At 38.0% G+C, this 23350-nt stretch overlaps 1 protein-coding gene across 2 annotated transcripts in view; it reads left to right on the top strand.

Moving 5' to 3' along the window:
• nr6a1a (nuclear receptor subfamily 6, group A, member 1a) overlaps positions 1–23350 on the top strand; it is a 133198-nt gene that overhangs the window by 95543 nt on the left and 14305 nt on the right. Inside the window, exons 1-2 of one of the 2 annotated variants that reach the window (XM_015600798.3) lie at positions 6154–6521; positions 21472–21702. In XM_015600798.3, the coding sequence (XP_015456284.1) occupies positions 6470–6521; positions 21472–21702 (283 nt within the window). In that variant the 5' untranslated portion in view covers positions 6154–6469. Of the gene's footprint in view, positions 1–6153; positions 6522–21471; positions 21703–23350 lie in introns of those variants that run through there. The other variant, XM_049485801.1, reaches the window with a different exon arrangement.

Below are 23350 nucleotides of genomic sequence, written 5' to 3'. Positions count from 1 at the left end.
CCTGGAAGAAAACCTGTCTCCTTCTGCTCTGGCAATGTTCCCTAAATCTGGGGACTGATTTTTCCAGGAAAGACAATGCTTAATTCCACACAGCTCTTTCAATTAAGGTGTGGATGAAGGACCACCAGATCAAGACAGTGTCATGGCCAGCCCAGAAATAAACCCCATTGAAAACCTGTGGAATGTAATCAAGAGGAAGATAGATGGTCACAATCCATCAAACAAAGCTGAACTGCTTGAATTTTTGTGTCAGGAGTGGCATAAGGTCACCCAAAAGCAGTGTAAAAGACTGGTGGAGTGCATGCCGAGAAAGCAAAATAGTAACAGAAAATAATTTTACATTGAGATGTGACTGCAGTGTTGACAAGCGCAGTAATCATGATCATTGCGATGGCTATAATGGATGATATCAAGGTCAGCAAAAATTATTAAGCTCAAGTTTTTTTTTTGTGTAATAAGTTGATAAATATAATGAATTGTGACAGAAAAAAAGCTTAAAGCAGGAGCAGCTGATGAACTGGTAACAGAGTCAAGGGCACCCAATGAGACCCAATGATGCTTGTAAAGGCACCACCTTCCAACATACAGACTTACTGGATCTTTAGTGTTTCAGATACCACAGATCACCATCAGCCTTGTGGAGACCATGCCTAAAATGGTCTGATCTTTTGTTGTGGCACTAAGGTGACCTACACTATATAATATAATATAATATAATATAATATAATATAATAGGAAGGAGGTGTTAACATCAGCACCTGAATAAGCGAAGGAAGCAGCTGGTAATAAACACTTTTAAAATGTTTATACAGTGTCAGTATACAGTTTTCTGCATAGCTTCCTTCACAGTACGTATCCTGCATCCAGCTGCTCTGTGTGTGGTGAGCTCAGCCATGTTAGCATTGTTTGCTGACTGTGAAACAGTAGCTTTTTCATCAGCTCTGAAACATGTGCAGATAACCCCGCTATGACCCTGCCCTCAGGCCCGGCCAGCGCGTGTGGGCCGCAGCCAACACGCACACACACACACACACACACACACACACACACACACACACACGGACAGGAAACACAACGTACTTCTGTCAACTTTGACCCGAAGGTCAAAACGGCTGATTATGCCATTCATCCCGGACATGCTAAGCAGAAGGGCATGCAGAGATACACAAGGTCAAGGGTGACATATGGCCTATTCCCACTGGCTAATCTGCCCTTCATCAAGTTTGATCACCTATTATAGACAACAAGTTGAGGTTGCATGTTTTTTACACCTCTAAGGTGAGGAAAAGTGTGTGCAAGTGTGTGTGAGGGCTAAACGTAATGTCTGTAATCATTTTTCATTATCGTACACACACACACACACACACACACACAGAGTTGTACACAAACAACGCACTGGTGCTGCACTCGTCTAACCTTCATTAGCTCAGTGCATGGTCCCACAGGTCTCGCCAGGCTAATATTGTAATAAGATTAATTACTTGAACCAGGCTAATTAGATTTGGAGTCAGCAGGGGGTAATGAAGTCTCTTTACACATGACCGAGAGGAATTATAGGTTGCTGGCGATGTGTGTTTACCCTCCGTGGCCCAGAGTGTTGTATTGTAACTGGATCAGGCACTGAATACTTCGGTATCAGTGTCATTCAGCGAGGGGAGCTCGGAGGGAAAAACGCACACAGCGTCCAAGGTCATATCGAAGATACACAATCCTTCGCTTTGATTGGCTGCACGACCCCCAGGCAGCACATCGGGAGTTACTACAATCAGCTCCAAATTTCATAAAAGAAGGCCTCATAAGTGCTATTGATCGCATTAATCCGCTGCCTTTCCCCCCAGGTCTTTGTATCACCCCCGGCCATATGCTGCACAAAGCTTCAGTTCCAGCCAATTAAAGGTGGAGCGGCTAAGTATGTATAGCGTACAGTCGTCTTCCTACAAGTGTCTGAATGTTTATATGTGAAGACTCTTATATGAAGACGTCCATCTTACCGCTGGAGTATGATGTACATGTGTGAAATGACCCGAAACACCCCAACAACCAATAAGGGCATGCGCAACTGAAGCAGAAGATATGAGGTAGCCAGCCACACATGCAAAAATATTAACAGTAACTGCAAATATATCTCTAGCCTTGGCAGAAACTTTACATGCCCTTTCAACCACTCTAGCAACCACTTGGAACACCTTAGCTAACACCTAACATCTCTTAGCAACCACGCTAGAAAACACCTGATACACTTTGGCTAACACAACATACCTTAGTAACTACTTTAGCGAACACCCGAAACACTTTGGCTAACACCAGACATATCTTAGCAACCAGTCTAGGAAACACCAAAAAAATACATCAGTAACCACTTGGAACACCTTAGCTAACACTGAACATACCTTAGCAACCTTTTTAGCTTACACCCGAAACACTTTGGCTAACACTGGACATATCTTAGCAACCACTAAACCAAGGACCAAAAAACCCCAGAGCAACAACGTGAGATAACATAGAAACTTAATTTGGCAACACCAAAGTAGCATGACTTGGAAGAACCATTGTTTCTCAAAATAGGGACTGGAGATCAACAGGGCTCCAAGAAGTACAGCAGTGGAATCTACATTTTTTCCTTATCAGCCAATACAAATGTAGGCACAAGTTAAATGTAACACACTGCTTTGTTTTCGGATTTTGGAACAATACGGTCCTTTTTCTTCTTCTATTGTTTAATGGGAGATGATGGCCTGCCCCAAATTCCTGTAATTGGGCTGTAAGTCCGAATCATCCAAGAAGGTGCTTTCACACTGCAAACAAAACAGATTCAGTTCATTTGTGCCAAGAGCGCTTCTTTTGATCTGAACAAATTTTGGTTCTTTGGTCTGGACTGTGGTTTGTGGAAGCTTTTACATCTGATACCTTGCATTGTGAAACTGAAAACTTCAACTGATAAAAATTAGGTAAAAATATCAATGTTAGATGGTTTAGATAGGATGATTATTTTGGGCTTTTTTGAGTGGATTTCAAAACCATTTTTGTTTGTTTGTTTGTTATTGCCCTCCTCAAGCGTCCAGAGTCCTAAAATACTCAAATGCATTTAGCGTTCAGTGTCAAAAGGGGCTAATGGGCCAAACTGGACGGCCAGTGGACAGCTGCAGCAGAAACTTGAACCCTCGCCTGCCTTCATTCATGCTCCGCCACACCCGGCCCTCCCAGCTTCTACATGACAAAGTGCAGCTCAGCACTTCTCCTCCCCCTCCCCCTCTCTCTCTCTCTCCCTCGGTGTCTCTCTCCCTCTATCTCCCCTTGCTGACTCTCCTGTTGCATTTGAATGTGAAAAGCCTCTTATGTGTGGCTGGCGAGCGGTGGGGAGTAGGTGGAGGAACGGAGGATGGGTTGTGGTGGTCGTGGTCATGTATTAGCTTGTGCTAATGATGGCTAATGCAAACTGGCTGAAAACCGCCCAGAATGCTTCACTCCATTTCATTTACACTCTGATGTTTGGGATTGGAGTGTTGATTATTATAATTTTTTTAAATAGATTTTTTCAAAGTACACAGAATAACCGCCCAGACTTTGTGTCTTTAGAGGTTGCTAAGGTGTAGCCAAGTGGTTACTGTGGTACCTCATGTGTTTGGTTGGGTGTTTTATTGTCAAACCTTTTGCACTTTTTTACTAATAAGTATTGTTATTCCAGGTATCTAGACTAGAATTTGTAAATGGTAAAGTCCAGGTCTGCAGATTTGTAAATGAATTCTGATTATTCTTTATCTAAATGCTTACTGAAGATCTCTAAACTATAGTATAGATTTATAGCAAGCCATTTAACTTAAAATGACATAATTGGTACAATTGGTGTATTTTTTTGCTTTTAGTTATTTTGCTCATTTCAGATATCAGGTTTAGAATGATTTTTACAACTAATAATAATATTACCAGGATTGCATATTCTCCAGCTCCATATCCATAAACTCCAGCTACATATACAGCTCTGGAAAAAAAATTAAGAGACCACTATTCATAGGTATATGTTTAAGTAAAATGAACATTCTATCACTACAGACCACATTTCTCCCAAATTCCAAATAAAATATTGTAATTTAGAGCATTTATTTGCAGAAAATGAGAAATGGCTGAAATAACAGAAAAGATGCAGAGCTTTCATACCTCAAATAATGCAAAAACAAGTTCATATTCATTAAGTTTTAAGAGTTCAGAAATCAATATTTCGTGGAATAACTGTTTTTTAATCACAGTTTTCATGCATCTTGGTATGTTCTCCTCCACCAGTCTTACACACTGCTTTTGGATAACTTTATGCCACTCCTGGTGCAAAAATTGAAGCAGTTCAGTTTGGTTTGATGGCTTGTGATCATCCATCTTCCTCTTGATTATATTCCAGAGGTTTATTAAAGAAACTCGTCATTTTTAAGAGGTCTCTTGTTTTTTCCAGAGCTGTGTCTACAACTGCTCTTTTACTAGTAGAAATTGTACTCCCAGATATCTGCACTGTAATTTACACTACTTTGATATTTATATTATCATTATGAGTTTAGATATCTAAAACTGCACATTACAAACAGTCAAAATGAAATTAGCAATATCTTTAATTGCACTCTTTTACTTGTCCAAATTCATCTATGGATATGTGGACCTGGACTTTTTATTTGTCGAAATAACAGTGTAGATATCTTCAGCTTGATTTTTTACTAGTAAAAATGGCATTTTAAATGACTTCACTGTACATTGATTAGTAAGAAGTCCAAGTACACGTACATTAATTGTGTGAGCTAAACTTAGATTCAATATCTAATTTAGTTTTGATTAGTTTTAGTATGCATTTATGATTTAGACCTCTATACTATGATATACAATAATGACAAGTCATTTAGGCCTAAAATGACATCAGTAATAGCAGTGTCTTAACTCACTGTATTACACTGTATTACCTACTAATACATTTTTTTAGATACCAGCTATGAAATAAGGAATAGTAATTATATAAGATCTACAGATCAAACAATAAATCTGACTAGTTTAACTAAACATTACCAGAATGTTTACCAGGTTGTAACTCCATATTTCTCTACTGCAATTCTAGTAAACGTTTTAAATATAAATAATAATAGTATTATTAATATTACTAGACAAAACTATTTTTTATATCTAAAGATATGTTGTAGATTTCTAGAATTGCACATATCCTAATTCTGCATTTCTATTTGTACTTCAAAATTACATAAGCGATTATAATTGCTCTAGTCAGAACTAATTTACAGTTTTTTGGACCTGAAGTTTTTTTGTAGTCATAGTTACTTCAACTACAATTTTACCAAAAAATATATAATTATAAATAAATAAGTGAAATTCGATGTGAATCAATTGTGGCACACTGTATGACTAGTCAAGGTTACAGGGATTTGACATCCTGGCAATATGACTAGTCAGAATGACTTTATAAATATGTAGATCTAATATTATTACTATTAAATATTTGAAAATATTTCAGATAAAAATATCTAAAATTAAAGTTTGAACTAAAAATGAAGAGACCTTGAATTTGAGTTGGACTTCACTGGTAGCATTTTTGGCAAAAAGGATATCAGTCATGAGAAGTAAAAAAATAATTATATCTGAAACTAGACTATTTACTGTAACAAACCATAACTAGTAAAGGAGTAATTATAATTATTATAATTATTATTATAAATAATCAAAATGACTTTATTGATATATCATCCTGAGAGTTTGACCAGTCAGAATGGCTCCATGAATCTGAGGGTCTGATATTATTAGCAGTAAAAAATCTCCAAAAGTGGAAAGTTCTTTGTAGAAAAAATACTTTTGAATTTGAGTTTTTATGGTTAATTAACCTGATTTACTTTTTGTATGGCTGGTGACATTTTAGACCAAATGGCTTACCATAGAATTTGTTACACAATATTTTTATTCTTTTGTTTATGGTAAAATGTTTTTAAAAATGTGAACCTGCTTTATTTTCAGAAAATGCTTTTATTTTTCTGTGTGCCTGCTCCTCACTACCCTTTTTTCCTTCCATTCTGAAAAATCTAGCGCTCTTTGATGGCGAAACAGCTCACTTTAACCTCTGCCTGTCTGTGCACTTCTCCTGGATTTGAAAAGAGAGATAGAGAGACAGAGAAGGAGAGAGAGAAGGGGAGGGGTGGACTGTATTGTTCTTCTGCAGGGAAAAATAGGGCTATCAGTTCCACTCAGATAACCCCCCACAACGTCATTGGCCCTCTGGCCACGCCGTGACCCCTGGGGCCTGAACTGGGTGGTCATGTGACTGGGGCTGAAAGTGACCAGCAGGGCCACGGTGGGAGGAGGAGGATCAGAGGCAGCCAGAGCTGGAGAGGAGAGGAGAGGGGAGGAGAGCGCAGGGGAGAGAAAGCTGGACTGAGAAGAGGCAGGGAGAGAGAGACATGAGGCCTAAGCCCTGCTGCTCCAGGAGGATACATGTATGAATGAATGGCAGTGGGATCGGAAGAGACATGAGATGGATTCATGGGAAGGTAAGAAAACAAAGCACAGAATGAAGGAAAGACTGAGCAGGCTGTTGACTTCCTCCACATTTAATGCTAAAGACAGGGAAGCTAGTTACTCAGTGTGTGTGTCTGTCTGTGGGTGTGTGAGGGTGAATAAACAATGTACATTTTAAGTAGCCATATATTGCTCTTTGTAAATGAGTGTGTGTGTGTGTGTTTTGTAATTTGTCATATATAGGAGATTACACATGTAAGGTTTGAATGTATGTTTTCTTGTATTGTGTACTGTCTGTCCACTGAAGCCAACAGCTGTTGGGTTTAGCTGTTTGGGCTATTTGTTTAGCACCAAACATCTCCTATTGACTTTACTGGTTAGCATATGTTTTAGCATAAGTTGACTAATTTTACGTGAAAAAAAAATTATAACAAATAATATAGTAAAGATTTTTTGGTATAATTAATACATTTCGAATTTTATTATTATAATTATTTTGTTTACAAAACAATATATGTGAGTGAGGTTTAGTACAGTATCAGACAAAAGGCACAGTAAGTCATTCTAATACAGTCTGTATCTATTAGCAATAGAAACATTAGGCCTACATATATATGTATATATTAATATAGACCTACATATATAAATATGTGTTTAAGTCTTTAAAGAAGTATTACTGTATGGTCTAGGATGTGTGGGCCTACTCTTATTTACTACAGTTTCTGTAGCCTGTATTCAAAAATATATTTATTTTTATATATACAAATCTGCTAATATAAATAACTTAATCAATCTGTTGTAAGCATTTCTCTGTTTTGAATGGTGCAAGAGGTGTTACGGTTGATCCGTGCTGTGTGGGCCTACTAGTAACAATTTATATGTAATGCGTAAGAATATATAATCTAATAATATAATATAATGTAATGTACAGATATAAATAAATAAATCAGATATAAATAATTGTTTCTCCATTTTAAATGGATTTTACCAGTGGTCTTGGTTATACAGGCCCAATACTAACAGTTTGTGTGTAATGTGTAAGAAAGAATATATAATCAAATATTATCTAATATAATCTACAGATATAATCAGATAAATAAATCAGTAAGTAATAAGTTTTTCTCCATTTTTGAGTGGGTTTTTTTTGGGTGGTCTTGGTTATGCAGGCCTACTATTATCAGTTTATGTGTGATGTGTTTGAAGAGACATTTATAGGTTTTTGTGTGTTTAAATGATAAATGATTATTATGACTAGATCAGGCAGTAATCAGTAAGAAATAAGTGTTTATCCATTTTGAGTGGATTGTATGGGTGGTCTTGGTTATGCAGGCCTACTATTATCAGTTTATGTGTGTAATGTGTAAGAATATATATTTATAGGTGTGTGTGTGTTTAATTGATATATTAATTAATGTCTAGATCAGGCAATCATTAGTTAGAATAAGTATTTCCCCAGTTCTGAGGGAAGGTTATATGGGCCTATTACTAGCAGTTATGCAGGCCTACTACTGTTCATGAGGTGTAATGGCTGTAGGTATTACGTAACAGTGGTATTGGGAATGACTGTGTCGGCAATAATGATGAAGCTACGCTTTGTTAGCTGTAGTGAAGGGTATGGAAACACTGTAGGCCGGTAAACTGCTGTTGCATATGTGTGCACACTGTATTTATCCCATTTTTCCCTCTTAGTCTAATGTGAATAGAGAAGAGAGGCTATTGAAGGCTATTGTCTTATTGTGGTTAATTGTCTTAGGGTGGTGAGTGAAGGTATAATATAAGAATAGTGTGTGAATAATATTTAAAAAATAAATATGATGTATGTTCTTTTGTCTAGGCCTGTCCGTGAGTGTAGTAATAATAGTGAACCACACGAACCACACATATATACATGTGTATGTATATATATATGTATGTGTGTTTGTGTGTGTGTGTTTGTGCTGTGTGGTATGCAGGCTGTGGCCCATCTGGAAAAGGTTTTCTGTGCTGAGCAGGCAGCTGTGTTCATGTGACGAGGAGCGGGGGTCAGCGGGACCCTACACTCATCTCTTTAAACCCCCAACACACACAGTCACACATACGCAAGCCCCCCCCTGCCCCTCCTCCTACTGTAGCCCAAACTTCACCCCTCATTCCTCCCTGCTTTTATCACTTTGACTTTTTAGCTCCTCCTCAGCTGATCATAAAACCAGCATCGTAACATTTGCTCAGCTCAAGGAGGGGGAAAAAGAAATACAAAGGGCAGAAAAGTGAGTTAGCCTGAAAGGTAATTAGATTCTAGTGCTTGAAATTGATATGAGCTATTGTTTTACATTTTTTTTTATCTTATTTAAAGCTGCATTTGGCCTAAATATAGTTTACAATTCATTAATTAAAATTAAGCATTTTATTTAATGCTTGCTGAAGTGAAGTAAAATGTATGGCAGTTCAGGCCAGGTGGACGTGATATTAGTCCTTTTTTTTATGCCGCCATGTTAGTTTTATGCTAATCAGCACATGTTTCCCACATCGTTTGATGTGAAGATGTTCTCACATTGGAATATGAGGTGTAAAGCGCTCTCCCACATTTGATGAGCCTTTGGGTGTCATCTTCACTCTTTCATTCATTTGTTCGTTCATTTGCACCTTCACATATGTCAATGAACTCCAGCTTCAACAACTTTTTTTTTTTAGATTTGTTTTTATAAAAAAAAAAAGGAAAGGTTTCAAGAAATCAATGCAGCTGATTTCTTAAAACAAAAGTGGTTCTTTTTTGTGTGGCATTTGTAGCATTTGTATTTTTACAATTCTCAATTCTATAATGCATTCATGAGTGTGAAGAGTCTTTAAATTAGTAAAGAACATTTTAAATGTCTTACAAAAATGATTCTTACATGGAACCACTTAAAGAACCCCTTTGTTGGAGGGTGGGGGGCAATTACAGTGGTATTTCAACAGCCAGGATAGCTTTGAATTGAACTTGTTGAGTGAAAGACCAGTTCAGGATGAAGTCAGGAGTTTTAATCAGAGAATCAGTAGGTTTTAACAAGCTACCTGAAAAAAAATTCAGATCTATAGATTTTTATTCAAGTTTAGAATTTGTAATACTTTATAACTTTCTTTTATGCGAAGCAGTACATAGAATCCTTATTGGTGCTTTATAGATCCCATTTAACATTCCTCTCTTCACCAAGCCTTTAATCAGGCAAAGACCCCCTTAAGTCTACACACGGTTCTCTATATACCAAAGATAGTTCATATTGAAGGATGTTGAATAAACATGAACTCTAGAATAAAGTCTGGAGTCTTAATAATAGTAATAAAACAATAGTTCAGATGAAGTCAGCCTGAGAGAAGCTAAATCTTAATGAAATCTCCAAGTTCATTGAGTCATCAATTGCACTACAAAACAGTCTCGTTTGTATATTCTAAGCAAAGCAATTTTATAGTACTGAAAAAAAATGGTTATTTGATTCCAAACCTGGAATCTTATTGGTTAAATAATCTGTCAGTGTTAATGAAGCAGTCAGCCTTGATGAAACAGTTTAATCTTAACCAAACACCCCATTTTAGTAGATCTAAGCTATGTTCATACTAAAATGTTCTATATATTACCAAAAATGGTTTGATTGTTTAAAAAGCCATGCTAACTAAATAGCCAGTCATGTTAACAAAAATGGTCAGTGCTAAGGAAGCAGTTCAATCTTCATAAATCATCCAATTTCGTTGCGTTTGAGAACATCTAAGAGATCTTTTTATAGTTTGATCCAAGCAAAGGGGGTTTAAATCTTTTGATTCCTTGATTAGTAAGACTTCAGACACTTCAGGCAGAATCAATCAATGTTAATGAAACAGTCAGCTTTGATGAAACAGTTGAATCTTAACTAAACTCCAAATTAAAAAAAAGGTTTATAATACAATCTGAGAAGAAAGTGGGTTCTACATAATACTGAACAAATGTTCTTTTACTACAGATAGATCACTTAAAATGTTCTTCACCAATGCAAGGAACGGTTTAATCAGACCAAGAACCACTTAAGTCTTTATACAGTCCTTGGAAATGTCATGGTTCAAGATAGCATGGTATTTCACCACCCAATCATAGTTCTCAGTTACCCATATAGAATAAAACCCACTGTAGAATGGAGCCTGGCATAATATTAATCAAAAATTGACAATGCAAACAAATGTTGATCAGCAAGATATCTAAAAGATAGATTTGGTTTTTATAGTGCTGTAAATGTTATTTGGCCCTAGAAAAAAATAATTTTATCAATGCTGATATCCAGATTATGAACCACTTTAGCATTAATACAGTTCTTACAGTTGTAGCTTGCTAATAATGCTTTTACTGAAGAACTCTTAAGGAACCTTTCTGTGTTTTTAGTTTACCGTAGGTGATGATCATAATAAACACTTACCTGTTTATCATAGCACAACACTTCTAATTTAAATGAATTAAACCCAGTGTGAGTGCCATCAAATTGTACCTGCTCTTGAATATGGCCAAGGGTGGTATGCAAAAACACACCATTGTGATTGTGTGTGTGTGTGGGTGCTCATATGTTTGAAAAGACTACTGTACAAGACCCCACCTCCAGTGCTAATCCTATTGAGCCTGCTGCTATAGCTTAGCCCTGCTGCTGTGTTATTGTTACCAACAGGAGGGGAGATGTAGGGGGTGGTGGTCTTCTCTCTCCAGGTTTCTTTCATCCTTGTCATTCCTCTCTTTTTCCTTGTCTACCTCTCCCTTTCCATGTACCTTCTGTCTCTCGTTTTCCTCTTTCCCTTCTTTCTTTCTTTTTGTTTTCCTCTAAATTCCATTTCTCTCTCATTCGTCACTCGTCCAGGCAGGAAGTCACCTCGCAGTGGCATCTGGGGTGGAAGGAGGGGGGTGGAGGGTGATGTGGAGGCTGTGTCTGTATGTGTGTGTGTGTGTGTGTGTGTGTGTGTGTGTGTGTGTGCATACTTACGGGGGAGGGGACGAAAACCTGTGTGTAGATCAATAGCAGTAGAAGAGGTCAGGGACTGGAGGTTCTGTATTATTGGTCTAAATTTAGGCCCTATGCTTGTCTTTATGATAGGCTCTACTATAATGGCCTTCACACCACTGACCTATGTAAGCTGACATCACTGGGCCAAACAGTAATATTGTCCTGCTCTTCTAGCTCTGTGATAATTACCCCCACACACTGGATACTCCTGCGAAACAGAGGTGTTATTTTGACATCATCAGGGTTGATTGATTTTCTTCTCGCTTTAGTGCCTCCTCTCTTTGATTCAGCAACGCTTTGTGCATCAGCGCTTTGAACATGAGCCTCTCTCTCTTTCTTTTTCTTTTCTCTCACTCCGCGGCTGTTTCCACAGGTTGGATAAGGTGATCTCGCAGCTAAAGGAGCTAGCTTTATTCAACCCATAGTGCATTTACTATAAGAAAATCAATCTTATTTGTTTAAACATTTCTGCTAGGTCTATGTGACTCTATTCACTCTCGTGCACTTTATAAGATTATAATAAAAACTCTAGTCTACTTTGACAGTGGTCCATAAACATTAATCAATTTAAGAAGCTTCTTCATGCGTCGAGACACACTGGCAAATGGAGTAGAATGGAATTCAAGATATTCTTCAAGTGTCTCTCTCTTATAAGGTTGCGCAAACGCATCACTTTTCACACCACCATTTGAAAACCATCTAACGCACTTGCGCAAAGATGCAGCGACTTTGGCCTTCACACGGTTCTCCCATTAAACAGTACGCAGAGACTTTCTTCGCTGTGTAGACTTTGGCAAATCAATGGCACCCCACAAGTGCAGACATTCCAAAGCCCTCACATGAAAGGCATCGTGCTAAGAATCCAGGCCCGTAACCCGCCTTTTAGATAAGGGCTCCAGAAGAAAGGGAAGTTTTGCAGCAGAATCTGGCCTGGGTTGAAGAGAAGGTTATCTCAGTCGTGGTAGGAATCAATAGAGCTAAGAGCCATGTCATGATAGTTGTACACATTTCAGAATTGAATATGTTTTAACTGCTCTTGGCCTGTATTGATTTTAATACCGAGCTATAACAACCAAGCAGCACCCAGCAGCACAGATCACGGAGAGACCCAGCTCAGCTTTACTGTTGGGTAACCTCAATAGTCAATACTAACCCAATAGTCAATGTAACCTCCCTTGTCATTGTGCCATTGTTAAAATGGCTGATTCTGGCTTTCTTTGAGCTGTAATGCTGTTCGGCTCCATTTGGTATGCACTTGTTTTGTTTTTAGACTCAGAGGAAGCACGAAAAAATCCCTTTCCAAACAACTCAGGCCTGAAAGTGCAGCCTCAGCAGGTTAGATTTTAAGCAAGCCAGCATGAAGCTAGCCTGATACTGATAAGGTGAATGCAAACATTTTGAATGGCCTTAGAACTCTATGTATGCAAAGAAGCCACTGAGTAATGCTGAAGTCTACCAGCAGTATGCTGGCAGCTATATCAACTAAAGTGCCAAGCTAAAAACAACTGTATAGAATTAATAAAAGATTAGCTTAGCATAATGTGCAATTGCTAATCTATCTAATGCTAATGACCGGAGAGATCATGTTGGGCGAGATTGTCTCCAGCCCACGTGGCAGTGGAACTGGGTGGGGGGGTGAAGAGGGAGTCATTCTTATGCGATCCTGTATTCATTCATGCCTGCTTTTGGCCAAGACTGACCTGACAGAGGGGATTATAGTGGAGGAGGCCGAGCCAGGGACAGATCTAGAGATAATGGACAAGACCAGATCATCACAGATTGTGCACATAACTAATCAGGCACTGTAGTGAGGACGGATAAGTAGCTTCTAGTTTAGAAGTCTTGTTAAGGCTACTTTGTCAAAATTGACCCTTTTTGTTCCAGTGCTTTATTAGATACTACATATAGACAAAATCAGATGTGGGTGTTGGACATAATGGGATACTTTTGGCCCCATAGTTAACGTTCCTTTATAATTTCTTTAAAATGTTGTCCTCCATATGTCACTGTGATATGGATTCTCACCAATTGGTTAGATTGAACTGAAAACACTCAGTGAGTTAGAAAATACACTGGACATTGTGCAATTGAGATTTTTTTTCTTGGTAGACAATTTTATCTACTAATTTAAATCTCTTATGCACATTTAATCTAATTTCAGGGTCACATTTGAGCATTTTATGGAATTTGTCAACTTACTGTATATTTTCAGTGGGGTTTGGACCATGCAATGTTCCATATTTCACGGCGTATTATTTTCAGATTAATTGAGAAAACGTAAGATATTATTTTGATTTTATTGATTAGATTCAAATAAAAACACTGTGAGAGCAAGAAAGTACACTAGACATTGTGCTCTTGATTCAGGTTTTGTTTTTTGTCAAAATTGGCACTTTTTCCCCTTTGTATTCAATTTCAGTGTTTTTTTGAGATTTAACAACATGTGCTATCCATCTGATGGGATTATGTAAGATTTATAGGATATTTTCGCCTTTATATTGTACATTTTTGAAGACGTTTTTTTGCCATAAATCCTGTATTTTCTCTACTCTTGCAAAATTCCATATGTCCCAACATATTTTTTTTTTGTTGAGAAATTAGAACTAATTTGACATCAGTTGATCATATCCAGCTTAAAACACTCAAAAAGCAAGGAAGTACACTAGACAATAATGGGAGAGGAAGCATGGATAAGAAAAGAGGAGTGGTGGTGAAAGAATGGAAAAGTACAGGAGAGATGACCCCCCCCACCCAACCCCACCAAATTCTACCCTACCCTACCCTGCTCCACCCCACCGAAGCAAGGTCTGATTCTAATGGAAACAAAGACAAAGCCCATTGAGCTCCCCCCATCCCCACCTCCCACCACTCTTTAACCACACTCCTCCATCTACTCCTTCCATCTTCTGGTTCTTGACCTCCATTTTGGTTTGGACTTGTGGACTGAAGAAAAAATCTATACTAAACACATCCGCATTCCGTGTCCATTTAGGTTAAGATGGTTGGTGTCAACCACACAGCAGCGCACTGATCTTGTCTGACATCATCTTCAATGGTCAGCTTGGCCAGTATTGTGGGTGATGAAGAACGTTAAGAACTGGTGGAATGGTGCGTGTAATAGTGTAATACAGTATATGAGAGTGGTGAAGAGCCTCTCTGAAGACTGTAATGAAAGTATGGCAGTGAAAACAAATTAATTGTGATTCATATTATATCGTAAATCATAAGTATTGATATGTTGTGTGATATTATCGTCCACCCTTAGTTGAAAGTTGTGGGCTGGTAAATCCTTGCTTCTGCTGAAATCTGGTATGAAACCAGGCCTGACCTCAGGGTAACAATGCAAGGTTTAATAGGCCCAACAGGGGGTCTCGGCACTGTGTGTGAAAGGTGGGGGGAAACACTGCCCAAGGCAAAGGGAAGGGTTCAAGATGAGGCAAAAAAACTGGCTTTTGCATTCCCCCCACCTTCTACATCACCACCACCACCACAACCAAAACAGCTCCTTTTTCTAATCAGCAACTTGTGGGAGGTTCCTTTTTTGTGGTGGTCATGTTTGTGGACTGTTTGGGTTTTTGTTTTGGTGGGCAAATAATGTCATGTCTATATATTTTTTTCCAGTAATTTATTATTAGTTGGTGTATTAGGATTTTTGGTTTTGACAGTTATTGGTACATGTTTGAGCATTATGCTTTTATGCACAATAAGGTTATATTTTGTGATTACTGTATTGATTCTCAAAAACATAGGATATTTTTGGGGCTGTTTAAACTTGAGTCATATTGTATACAGTGTTTTTATGCTATACTAACTTTTCCTAAAATGTGTAAAAAAAAAATTATTCTTACAGTATCGCAAAATATCTCAATACATTAAATTCATATACAAAAACAATCGACAGATTCTTGCCAATATACAGCCCCAAAGTATTTGATTGATTGTGTGTGTGTTGTGTGTTTTGAGTGTTTGAGTGACAGGGCAGGCTGAGACGGAGGCGGGATGTGTGCGAGAGGTGACGCTGTGGGATCAAGTGGGTGAAGGTGTGAGGGAACTCCAGGTTTATAGGGTGGCCATGCACTTGAAAGAGAGGGTGACAAATTTAGCCAATCAAGGCGAAGCCGAGGTGTGAATAAAGGAAGCCGGCATTGGTAGCAGTGTTTTCTCATTGAAGGAAGTTAGTCATTTCACATAGCGTGGCCAATAATTTACGATTTCCAATGCGTCCTGCATAACACTGCTTCTGCTGTAAGGTCTAGGCAAATGGTCTGCAATCAAGGCTACTGTCGATGTAACTGTAAAGCATTTGGGCTTTAATTTCTCACATTGAGAAATGAGCAAACTTCAACCAGGAGAGTGAGTTGAAGTGTCATATTAGTATTAATACAGTATTTAATACAGTTCAGCTTGTGCTCATTGGGTCGGTTGCCTGGAGACGGGTTAAGCCTAAATCTTGATAAAAAAAATCTGTGTAGTCCAGGATTATCTTATTCTCTTTTAGGGAAGATTCTTATTGTGTTTTGTGGAGTTATACTCTATACAGGCCCAACTTAGTTAGCTACTGACCACAGACTGAATTAGATTAATTAAATTAAATTTCTTGCAGATCTGCAAACACAAACGCCTACACTGTAAAGTCCCTACATGAGCTTATTTGCAAAGTCTAAGTCTGAACTTAGAGCCGACTCAGATCCTGATCCTGGCTTAGCTTAGCATGACCGGCTTTGCGGCTTCATGTAAATCAGCGTAGTACGTTTAATCTGTGGTGACCTGTCCTAAGTCTTTGAGCAGAACCTAATGGGGAACAATGGAAATGAATAGGCTTAAGTGTAGAGTACATGCCTAAAAATACCACAAACTAAAATATTTTCCCCATCCCATGCTTTCTTCTGCTACTATTTCTGGAATACTGTTGCCAGATTGCCCTATTGGCGTCAACACTTAATGATAATGTGTAACAAGGCTTTTCCAAAAACAAAGAAAAGTCCTATCCCAAAGCCAGAGGAAGCGCTTAGTAAGTCAAAAGTATTCAAAGTGCTTAATTTGAAGGACACTGTTTGATATTGGTGACTTCAGCAGCAGTGATGGGTTGAATATGAGTAAACCCATTCAGCATTGTAAAGCTAATACGTCAGGGGTCTGCTCTTTGTCTCTGCGGGGTCCCGGCGGCTCCTGCAGGGCCGGAACAGTATGCTAAAGCTTTCAGCTCACCCCGGGCGGCTCAAAGCCAATGACATTCAGATGGTAATACCTCCAAAAGCCTTTAGAAACCTCCTGTATCTGCATGTAACAAGACGAAGAGAGAGAAAAGAAGAGGGGAAGATTAAACATTGATTCATATGATAGTTTCTCAGGTCGGCTGGTTTAGTAATTGAGCCAAGTTCTGAGACATCACCAACATTCAAATTGCAATACCTGGAGTGACTTGCCGTACACACATACAGATGTATGCAGATAAAAGGAACATGGTTACTTAATTTACACTTGGAAATATGTCCAACAAAACATAATTTAATTTGGGGTACTATTGTCAAATGAACAATATAAGGTCATTTTTAGATTTTTTTTTTATATTCAATAGCTGCAGTACTTTTAGGAAAGCATTAAATGATTAGGGGCCAAATAATATGTTGGTTTCTTTAATAATAATAATTTTATTTAAATCAATCACGATGTTTTTCATTCAAGATGTGCTTTCTCAGTCATGTTAGAATTAACCGCAGCTCTGTTTATTTCTCTGGAGACATCTAACATTTTTTATTTCATATTAGGGGTGAACAATGATATCACACTATTTTAGGGTAATTTTGCACTGACAGCATTTTTGGCAATATGAAAAATCACAGAACAAAATTGCATTTATTTCTAGAATATATTACTAGAGCAAATTTAATGTTAGTTTTTATTTCTTGCAGAAACCAAAGAAATTAAAAATATATGTATTTATGTCTATTTTGTAAACAACAGTAAGTTACCATGAGTCTGATTTTGTATAAAAAAAATAATTTAACATTACCTACTACACATCTAACACAGAACTAAAGTGCAGAATATTAAATGCATGCATATAAACAAACATATATATAATATATATATAATCATGAACATTTTATCAGTCCTTTTAGTAATTCAAATTGTAGTCTTTAATCATGTATGAGTTGATATGGCTTATATTTTTGTTTTTATTTTCTAACTCATATATTAGAATGATTTTATTTGTTTCTCTGCAAAAATTGTGTTTGGGCTGCTGTACGATTCCTCCTGCCTGGAATCAAAGCTTGAACTCTTCACCTCACTATCGGCCCAAACAATGTCAGAGCACTAAAGGGAAGAGGGGGAAAAGGACCTCGGAATCTTCAGCTCTCCTCTTCCCGGCTCTTCTGCCGCTGCGCACGTGCACTGCTGACCCCAGGCCGGTTTGGAAGGCCACTCTCTCTCTCTCTATCGCTCTCTCTCCACAAAGAGTCAGCCAGGCAGCGGAGGCTTTTCAGAAGCCCTGGCATTCTGCACTGTAATCATACTGTCTCATAGAAGAGTAAATGGCATGTCAGATGGTTTGAATGGCCTGTTCTTGACTCCGCTGTAACGACAGGCCTGAGGAACTCCCTCTCGTGTGGAAAGAGAAAAGGCTCTGGGCCATGACCCTGCTTTTATGACTTGAACTCTCCATTAACGGCCCCCAGCCCCGGCAGTTGACCCTGCCGCATTCTCCAGCAACTGCAACTTTTTTTTTTTTACCTTCTTTCCACCTCTTCTTTTCCGTGCACTCTCTCTGAGTCTATTTCTGTCTCTCTTTCTTTCTCATTTCTATTTCTCTATCTATATCTCTAGCCTTCAATGCTGTATCTACATTTCTTTCTCTAGGTACAGGCATTTATATTTTTAAGTTAGTGGATTGGCCATAAATAAATTGCCCCCAATAAGATTACTACAGAACCCTAACCTGTGCTATAGTTTTAATTAACTCAATTAAAGCAGCAGTCCCAAAGTTTTTCAAATATATCTTTTTTTAATTTTTAAGTTTTATTACTATTTAAAAGTGAAAGCAGTACTATTCCTGTGTTAGGAAGATATCAAAATGTTCTAATTAATGATACCAGTGTCCTGATTCGGTTGTCTCTGCAGTGTCTAATATATTATTTTAAAAACAGCAGTGGTCTGGTAGGTTTATATATAAACAAATATAAAGCTCTGGAAAAAAAATTTAAAAACCACTTCAGTTTCTGAATCAGTTTATCTGATTTAGCTGTTTATAGGTATATGTTTGAGTAAAATGGACATTGTTGTTTTATTCTATAAACTACGAAAAACATTTCTCCAGAATTCCAAATAAAAATATTGTCGTTTAGAGCATTTATTTATTTATTTGCAGAAAATAAGAAATGGCTGAAATAACAAAAAAGGTGCAGAGAAAACAAGCTCATAATTATAAAGGTTTAAGAGTTCAGAAATCAATATTTGGTGGAATAACCCTGGTTTTTAATCACAATTTGTATCCATCTTGGCATGTTCTCCTCCACCAGTTTTACACACTGCCTATGGATAACTTTATGCCACTCCTGGTGCAAAAATTCAAGCAGTTCAGCTTGTTTGGCTTGTGGTCATCCACCTTTCTCTTGATTATACGCACAACATGGATTTACATAATCCTGCATTAAAAACAGTTTCACTGTCTCTGCGCAATTACACATTCCCACCAGAAAGGTGCCTAAAGCTCTATATCTTCAAAACTTACAGGCTGTCGCTTTAATCTCAACAGTAATATAAGGTAATAAATGGCAGATAACCACTAAATTTAAAAAGACCACACAGATACCAACAGCCTCAATTGACTTCTCAAGGCTGACGGTGATAAAAGAACACCTATAGAATGTTTCCCCCTCAGAAAAAAAAGGTCTATTTTCATGTAATGCTAACAGGCTTAGTGGAAAACCCTCCATTCAGGACTGGACGCGCGTGTCAGCTCCTTCCCTCATCTCCATGATGAAGGTCTGTCCTGCGGCCCTGCGGGGGATAGAGTGTCCAGCAGGCCACTGAAAGCTAAGGGAGCGGAGGCTTGAAGGGATCTGATCACCGCGGGGGAAGGGAGGGGGGGTTGTGTTTTCGTAGCTCTGGGTTTGAACCCTCTTCCTGCCTAGTCAGCCATGACGCAGCAACTGGCCGTGAGCCAGCAGGTTCTCCCCACATGCACACCCCATAAGGCAATAGAGAGCACGTCCATCTGGTATCAAGACTTTTGACCTTTAGATTAGATTCATTATGATAAGATTACCTTCATTACGAGGCATATTGAGCCCTGCTGAGCCGAGTTTATTATGAAGTGTGTGTGTGTATAAGACAGAAATGGATTTTAGAATGGGGATCAGTTTGATTAACATTAGATTAGGGTTAGATTATATTAGGTTACATTGAATTTAATGTACCTAAAGTTTCAAAAGTCATTTGCATACTCCTGTAGTGAAATATTTAAAACTAGATTTCAAAAACAGCCCTAGATTATGATGCTGCCACCCCATGCACAGGCACAGGCACAGTGTAAGGGATTTTTTTTTTTGTATTCAGTAATTACAGCATTTTGCAAATACATAAAATGATTAGGAGCTAGGGCTAGACAATAATTCTAAATAATAAGAGATCACTTAAAAATGATGAGTTTCTTTGATTTTACCAAATTGAAAACCTCTGGAATATAATCAAGAGAAAGAGGGATGATCACAAGCCATCAAACCAAGCTGAACTGCTTGAATTTTTGCACCAGGAGTGACAAAGTTATCCAAAAGCAGTGTGTAAGACTGGTGGAGGAGAACATCCCAACATTCATGAAAACTGTGATTAAAAACAGGGTTATTCCATCAAATTTTACTTTCTGAACTCTTAAAACTTTGTGAATATAAACTTGTTTTATTTGCATTATTTGAGCATCTTTTTTGTTATTTCAGCCATTTCTCATTTTCCCCATTCTCCCTTTCTCCATTAACTTGGCACTCCTTATCATCATGTGTCTTTCCACAATGAATGGACCAATAGAAATGCTCTAAATAACTTGGAATAACTCAAAATAACGGGAGACATTTTTTCCCTTTGTTTCCTTCATGGAAAGAATACACACTCACAAGCTTCACCCAGCCATACACCATACATTCTGTATATTTAAATATTCTTCCCCACCTTTTTTTCCACTTCAGCAGATACTGTAATTTGATGCTGTTGTTAATGCAGGTCTGGAGTAACATAACCTCAAAATTTGCTGTGAATTAATTGCTGCTTGTGCTGACACCTCCAGCTGGCTGCTCGCAGTGTGTTTGAGTAAAGCGCTGCTGCTGGATGCTGTTTCAGCAGCAGACGGGAGTGAGGGAGATGAGGGTGTAATGAGTCATAATGGAGACGGAGAAGGAGGTCGAGCTTCAGCTTTTCTGTCAGTTCTGCATGAATTAGTCATGCGAGTTGTCTGAGTTTCAGCAGTAGAGCTTGACTAGAGCTGCCGGAGGGATTAAGGCTGAGGCCACAAGGAAAACGTACAAAAATCTTTAGACCTGTGGAAATTATTTTGTACAGTTTTTTTTAACAGGGAAGTAAAAGAGCACAAATAAAGATAGAATAAACTTGCATTTGTTTAATGTAACATTTTAACACCAAGTGCTACTAATCACTAATACTACCTATATTTTTATTGTTGTTGTTGTTGAGCTACAGTTGATTCAGATTACACTTTTGTTGACCTACAGTATCATTAAAACTTTTTATCTCATTTTATTTAGATTCAATGAGAAGTTTTTTTATTTACACAGTCAGATTTAGATCTTGATGCTACCACTCCAATGCTTAACAGTGTTTTTACAGCATTTTTCTTTTACATTTCCTAATTGATTAAGAGTCGACCTGAGGCCTCCGGTGTGTCCACTGATGATTTCTCAGTTTTAATATTTTGATTTGCATTTATTGGAATGTGAGGCAGATCTAATCCTGAGGCAGATCTAATCCTAAAGAGGTTAAACTTACTCTCTCTCTTTTTCAGATGACCAGGCTGAGCAGCGCTCCTGTCTCATTTGTGGAGACCGCGCCACAGGACTGCACTATGGCATCATCTCCTGCGAGGGCTGCAAGGGCTTCTTCAAGCGCAGCATCTGTAATAAACGCGTGTACCGCTGCAGCCGCGACAAGAACTGCGAGATGTCCCGCAAGCAGCGCAACCGCTGCCAGTACTGCAGGCTGCTCAAGTGCCTACAGATGGGCATGAACAGAAAAGGTGAGAGAGGGCAGCAGAACTCCACACAACGCACCAACATCTAAAGCTGTGAATCTGTCAAAGGCTACGTTCACATTACAAGCCACATTGCTAAAATCCGATTTTTTGCAGCTTTAGCAGCTCATATGTGGAGCATGTTTTGCTCGAGTGGAGAGCAAACAGCTGGTCTGAAATTCATGTTCAGGTCCAGAAGGATAAAAAAGGCCAGGTGGTTTGCTTTTGCTGTTTTTGCAGCTATAGCTGCACAGCTGCACCAAGAGAGTGTGATGTGATCCGATCTGATTTGAAAAAAAATCTGATTTGGCATGTTCACACAGCCATGGAAAAATCAGATCTAAGTCACTCCAGCCTGGTAATGTGAACGTAGCCAAAAATCAGCCATACATATACACAAGAGATATCATACTGTGCTTTTGCTTCAGGTGAATGAAGCTAATAAACGTCCACAGATCAGAAGCCGGACGATTACAGTCCCTCAGCATGAGAGCTAGCTCTTCAGAATGGGGTGAAACTGCCAGTGGCCCACTTGGGTTGAGTTAACTCTTGCTGCCCCCCAGTGGACATATAGTGCAAACACAAGCATGGACTTAACTGGAAGGAAACCTTTGTTTAAAGGAACACAGGACGTTATTTCTCGTTTAGGTTTATGTTAGTCGTTAGCATTACAGAATTAATATTTGATCCAAAATTTTCTTTGACCTACACATTTTATTTGTAGTATTATTTTTAAATGGCAGTTTGGCAGAATGGCAGAAAAGTTGTGATTTTTCACATTTATGTTCACTTCCCAGAACGCATTATACTTGATGTGACTGATGTGCTAATTTTTACACTTTACACTCTTAAAAGTAAAGGCACTACAGAAGAAAATCCACTTTTGGTTCCCTAAAAAAACTATTTTATTAAAGTTATGTCTGTGCTTCTGTATATCTATGAAGACCTTCCTACCGCTAGTCCAAACACAGTTTGTCTATGGAATTGCTCAAAGAATCTTTTGTAACACTTTTTTTTGTCTATTTGTAACATTTAGGTATTTAAAAAGGTTTTTTCCCTTTTAAAATGCCTAATCAAGAAATGCATTGGTTGCCAAAATTCCATTCAAATCCCCCACACTTCACCACAATATCAGAATTATTATGATTTTAAGTTCTGCACTCTTAAAAATATTATTAAGACAATGCAATAGAAGAAACATTTTGGTTCAATATAGAACTATCAAAATATGACTATTTTATTGTATCATGATTAATTTGTTTTTGTGATTAATAATGCACATCAGTACATAAAAATACATTGACCTAACTTAACATATTATTAAAGACAATATATTTAGCCCTGTTTAATTGGATTTAGTGCAGCATATTATTTTTTGCATTGCCCAAAAAACTTCTTTAGCTTAGCTTCTTCATGTTTAACTGTATGTGTACATTAACGGGTGTGTGTATATTTGTCTGACTGACAAACTGACACTTGGCCTCAATCAGACCCACTGTGAGCCTGATCAGAAAGAAATGGATAAAAAGAATCTATGCACTTAGCTTCTCCTTTAACCACAAGGCTCTATTGATCACTAAACATCTCACTAATCCTCTCATCTGCTTAATTAGAATTTAATTAAATCCTTTTATATAAATTCCTTTGAAATGTA

Source organism: Astyanax mexicanus, chromosome 12 (assembly GCF_023375975.1).
Source record: "Astyanax mexicanus isolate ESR-SI-001 chromosome 12, AstMex3_surface, whole genome shotgun sequence".
NCBI classification, from domain to species: Eukaryota; Metazoa; Chordata; class Actinopteri; order Characiformes; family Acestrorhamphidae; genus Astyanax; species Astyanax mexicanus.
Note: the sequence above shows the minus strand (reverse complement) of the source record. Positions and strands in the feature narration are given on the sequence as shown.